Below are 5,898 nucleotides of genomic sequence, written 5' to 3' on the forward strand. Positions count from 1 at the left end.
AAAACAATATTATCGATATCATTTTTTTTTGATCGTAAATGATGATCATGATGAGAATATGCATTAAAAACATGGTAAACAACCCATGGAAAAATGAAATGAAATGAAATTACCACACGTATCACCCCCACCACCAAAATCATCGTAAGTACGAAAAACGATTCGATTAACGATTAACAATAATTCTTTTCTTTCGTTTTTTTTAATGACCAACCACATCAATGGCAATTTATTATGTATACGTCGTTATATTGCATTGTTGTCGTTTGGATAATTTTTTTTCGAATTTAATGGATTGATTCAATTAATCAACTCTGATTACACACAGTGGTTAAAATACAAAAAAAGTCTCAAATTTTTTTTGTTGTTGTCATTATTATATAATAGGCCAGGTTTTAATCTAATCAACAACAACAAAACAAACGTTTTAATTTCATTCACGTGGATTATCAACCACCAACAATCTTTTGAATGGAATAATGTTTTTTTTTTGTTCTCCTGAAAATGATTATCGTCCAAAACAGAATTTTTTTCCAAAAAAGAATAGAATTCTCATATAGAAATATTCGAATTACCACTACCTCTTTTTTTTTTTGGTGCGGACATCAACAAAAAACAAACAAGAAAAGAATCCCATTCGATCCATTATCCACTACTTTTTTGTCATCATATCCAGGCTATGCTGCTACCTATGTGTTGTGGTATAATGTTGTTGGCGTCATAAGAACGCCAAGCCAAAAATGACATTTCGGTAAAGTGGTTCGATTTTTTTTTTTTTTTTTTTTTGATACTATCCGTGTTCCAACAGAAAGTGAATTGAATTTCTCAGCTTTTTTTGTTTTGTTTTGTTTTGTTTTGAGCCCATGTTTTTTTCTGTTGTTGTTGTTGAAATTATTAATTTTTTTTGTTTTGAATGATCGGGTGGGTGTGTTTTTTGAAAAAAAATGTCAAATTTGAAAGATTTTTTGTTGTTGATCCAGTGACATTGAAATGTTGTTTTTCTTCGGTCATCATCCGAATCATCATCGAATGAAGATTTGACATCAATCATCGAATGTTTTTTTTCCACCGAAGAAATTAGAGCCAATCTTTCAAACGCACACATTTTTACATATTTTTTTTCCCGAAAATCAAATTTGAGCTTTGAAAAAATTCGATTTTTTTTGTTTTTGGTTTCACTCAATCAATTTGATTAGAATTTGATGAATGAAAAAACAAATGTTTAAAAAGTTGAAACATTTTAACAATTTTTGTTGTGTATTTCGTCACCCTTTACGAAAATTCTTTGTTATTTTACGAATAAATTCATTCAAAATTATCATTTTGAATGAATGAATAATCATTGATAACAAACATTTCATTGTAGCTAATTTCATTTGAAAACGATAATATAATCCATAAATAAATAACGATGATGAAAAAATCATCCGAATTTCAAAATGGCCAAATTACAAATTCAATCAATGATACAACAACAATACAACAATTATCTAATAAAACATCATCATCATTATCATCACCTTCACCATCATCATCATCATCGTCATCATCTACATCATCGTCGATAAGAAGAAATGATAAAACAACAACAACAACAACACCGATACGTTATCTAGGTAGAGGATTAGATTATCGTAATCAATCAATACCATACAAAGATGATCCAATCGAACGTATATCAAAATTATTGGAACAAAATCATACACTTTATACATATCAATATGAACAGGTTAAAACTATGAACGAAATATTTGAACGTGGTCTTCAACAATCTAAAAATGGAAAATGTCTTGGTCAATACAATACTGAAACAAAAACAATAGATTGGTTTAATTATAGTGATGTTATGCAACGTATGAAATTAATAGCCGATGGTATTATAAAATTATTTAATCTTAAACCAAAAAAATCATTATTAGGAATATATTCAATTAATTGTATGGAATATACATTAATTGAATATGCTTGTTATAAACATTCATTAGTTATTGTACCAATATATGATACATTAGGTACAAATATAGCATCATTTATTGCTAATCAAGCTGAATTAACAACAATTGCTTGTGATACAATTGAACGTTTAGAACGAATATTAGAACAAGCTCAATTATTTCATCATCTTAAATATTTAATTTGGCTTAAAACTAATGATCAACAAATTACAATTGAAATTCGTAATAAAGTAATGGAAAAAGGTTTTCAATTATATACATTAAAAGAAATTGAAACAACAGGTGCAGATAATCCTATTCACGATGATAATAAACCAAATATAAATGATTTAGCTATAATTTGTTATACAAGTGGTACAACTGGTACACCAAAAGGTGTAATATTAACACATGAAAATATTATTGCAAGTATTACATCAATATCGATACATTTAATGGATCAACATGCTACTGTTGATGATATAATGATTTCAATATTACCATTAGCACATATGTTTCAACGTATTGGTGAGGTATTTTCATTTTCTTTTCTGTTTTTTGACATTTTTTTTTTTTTTTTTTTGGTTTCACACACTCATTTGAATAATCATCTTATTTTTCTATTTCGTCTCTTCTTCTTTTACTTTGATCATTATTGATTATTATTCAATTAAGGCTGCCGTTTTTATTGAAGGAGGTAAAGTTGTCTATTATTCTGGTGACATACGACAGCTTGCACAAGAAATTCTAATCATAAAACCAACAATAATGTTGGGTAAGTTTGTTTTTTTTTTGACCGCAAAGCTAAAAATAACCTTTTTAACACGCAAAAACAAAATAATAACGAAACACACTGACAATGTGAATATTGAAAAAAAACTGATTTCCATAATGATCGAATGATACTATTATTTAGAATTCCGTTTTTTTTCCTCTCTGCAAACACAGTGGATCAAAAACAAAAATCGATCTGCTTTTTTTTTGCTGGATGTGTGTTATCTTAATGATGATGTTATTTTTTTTTGTTCTCTTTTTTTCTCTCTCGATTCTACTGTTATGGATTGGACAGCTGTACCACGTTTATTGAATCGTATACATGATACAATCTATTCTAAAGTTCGTAATAATATTCTAAAACGTTGGTTATTACATTTAGCATATAGACAAAAACATAAATATTTAGCTAGACACGTGATACGTAATAATACCATCTGGGATCGTTTAGTATTTAATCGTGTCCGAAAAAATTTTGGTTCAAATATTCGTTTGATTTGTGTTGGAGCTGCACCGCTTAGTTCGGATGTTTTAGATTTTCTTCGTGTTGCTATTGGTTGTGTGGTAAGTTGTGTGGAATCATTTTTTTTATTTCTTTGTTACATTTAAACATTTTAAACATTCAAACATCAATCTTTTAATGGATTTTATGATTTCCTAATGGTTTTTTTTCTGTTATTGTTGTTGTTGTTTGTTGTTTGTATCAAAAAAAAAGATATCTGAAGGTTATGGCCAAACCGAATGTGTTGGACCATGTACAGCAACATTGATGGGTGATGAAACAACTGGACATGTTGGACCACCATTAGTTAGTTGTATTGTTAAATTAGTTGATGTACCAGAAATGGATTATAATAGTTGTGATGGACGTGGCGAAATTCTAGTCAAAGGACCAATTGTATTTCAAGGATATTTTAAAATGCCACAATTAACATCCGATACATTAGATAAAGATGGTTGGTTACATACTGGTGATATTGGTTATTGGAGTTCGGATGGTACATTACGTTTAATTGATCGTAAAAAAAATATATTCAAATTACAACAAGGTGAATATATTGCACCGGAAAAAATTGAAAATATTCTTATCAATAGTCAATGTGTACAGCAAATATTTATACATGGAAATGTATTCAAATCAATGTTGATTGCAATCATTGTACCTGATTTAGATTATATTCAATCATTAAGTCATCAACAACGATTAAATTTACAACAACCATTAAAAGAATGTACTGAACAACAATTAAATAGTCAACCATTACAAACGAATCGATTAAAAGAATTAATTATCAATGATCTAAAACGTATTGGTCAAGCAAATGGATTAAAATCATTTGAATTACCTAAAAATATTTATTTAAGAAAAAAATTATTTACTATTGAAGATGGTCTACTTACACCAACATTAAAATCAAAGGTAAGTACCTACCTATAAAAAAAAATGCAAAATTTGTTGGTCTGTATAATTCAATTTGGGCCAACAATGTTTGGTGAGGGTGGGTGGTGGTATTTAATTAATTAATTAACCCAAATTAATGTATCGTTTGTTTGTTTTTTCTCTTCTCTTTCTCTCTCTTGATCCTAAACATGGTGGTCATCATCATCATCATCAACAACAGAGAAATGCCATCCATAATTATTTTACAAAAGAAATAGAAATGCTATATAAAGAATTGGAACAATAATGGAAATAAACCCAACGAAAATCCGGCAACTACTACTACTACATCTATAGATAAATCTTTTACTTTCATCATCATCATCATCATATTCCAGGAGAAACACAAAAAAAAGTTCGAGCATATATATCGACAACAATGAAGAAACAATCTTCTGAATGACAAGAATTACTATAAAAAAAGTTTTTTTTTGTTTTGTTTGTCCGACTCTTCATTTTTTTTTTGTTTTGTTTTGTTGTGATTATCATTTATAATAACTTTACCAACCTGAAAACCAGATCTGCTTTCCTAAATTAATAGACCCCGACCTAACCGGGTATTTTTTGTTTTGTTTTGTTTTTCGTGACTCCTAGTTTTTACCTGCTTTTTTCTTTCTCTCATCATCATCCTCTTCCTTTCTTCAATGAATATCGGGATTTTTTTTTCATCATCATTCGCATCAATGATGCAATTAATTTTTTTGTTTTTTTTCTGTTTGTTCAACATGATGCTATGGCAAAATGAAAAAAAACAAAAAATTTCATCCAACAAAATGAAAGTAAGCCACCACCACCGAGCTACATCCAGGTTTAATGATCATCATCATCACTGATGATGATGATGATGATAAAACCAAACGAACCGGAAACCTCAGAAATAAATGAATATATCATGTGAAACACACACAGAAAACACAGACTGACACTATCCATTCTACATATTACATCAGCAGAAGCAGCAAAGAAAAAAAATTCATTCAGTAACGATAATCATCATTCATCATGAAGAAGAAGAAGAAATTTATCCCGTTATTTTCTTTCCATAAAACATGATGTTCAGTGTGCAATGTTTGTGTGTGTGTTTTGAATCATGAATTTTGAATTTATTTTTATTTTGTTTTTTTGCATATATTATATGTCGGTTAAATTGCATTTTTTTTTTGTTTCATTTCATAAATGTTAAAACTTTGTTTTTTTTTCTATTTTAAATTCAATGTTGCAGATGTTTTCATTTTCTATTTGTCATCATTCTCAGAAAATAACAAACAAATAATCATTCCCAAAAGAATTTATGGATATATCGTCAACTTTATTTGTGGATGACCCAACTTTTTTTCCCCTATTTTTCCATCCATTTTTTGTTTTTTTCAATTCATAAAATAACAATAACGAGCTTTCTTTTCGAGAACAACGACCGCACAATAAATCGATCAATGGCAACTGATCTATCTTCATTTTTGTTTTGAATTTCTATCTGTGAAAATTTAATTGTTTTTTTTCTGGTTTTTCCATGTTGTTTTGTTTTATCTAATCAAAAAAAAAAATGTAACGCACACATTTTATCTCCCCCTCAACAAATACACAAATGTTATTTATGATTTTTATGATTAAGCGATGTGATATTTGATAAATAAAAAATTAATTTATTGACGAAAAAAAAATTTCAAATGAACCACGCGACCAGGTGGGCTCGAACCACCAACCTTTCGGTTAACAGCCGAACGCGCTAGCCGATTGCGCCACGGTCGC

General features: G+C 28.8%; 1 protein-coding gene and 1 non-coding gene across 2 annotated transcripts; one reads left to right on the forward strand and one right to left on the reverse strand.

The window, feature by feature from the left end:
- On the forward strand, nucleotides 1-5,810 carry LOC113794581 (long-chain-fatty-acid--CoA ligase 1-like). The gene is made up of 7 exons (XM_075820862.1): nucleotides 1-144; nucleotides 329-751; nucleotides 1,367-2,467; nucleotides 2,610-2,709; nucleotides 3,004-3,272; nucleotides 3,424-4,128; nucleotides 4,331-5,810. The coding sequence occupies exons 3-7, from the start codon at nucleotides 1,412-1,414 to the stop codon at nucleotides 4,394-4,396; spliced, it is 2,196 nt and encodes a 731-aa protein (XP_075676977.1). The 5' UTR covers nucleotides 1-144; nucleotides 329-751; nucleotides 1,367-1,411; the 3' UTR covers nucleotides 4,397-5,810.
- Nucleotides 5,811-5,824: 14 nt separating this feature from the next.
- On the reverse strand, nucleotides 5,825-5,898 carry TRNAN-GUU (transfer RNA asparagine (anticodon GUU)). Its single transcript has one exon. It is a non-coding gene; the product is annotated as a tRNA-Asn (tRNA).

This window comes from Dermatophagoides pteronyssinus, unplaced genomic scaffold (genome assembly GCF_027571235.1).
Source record: "Dermatophagoides pteronyssinus isolate colony J.1.1.1.1 unplaced genomic scaffold, Derpt_VIB-CSIC_2022.12 sq0008, whole genome shotgun sequence".
Lineage (NCBI taxonomy): Eukaryota > Metazoa > Arthropoda > Arachnida > Sarcoptiformes > Pyroglyphidae > Dermatophagoides > Dermatophagoides pteronyssinus.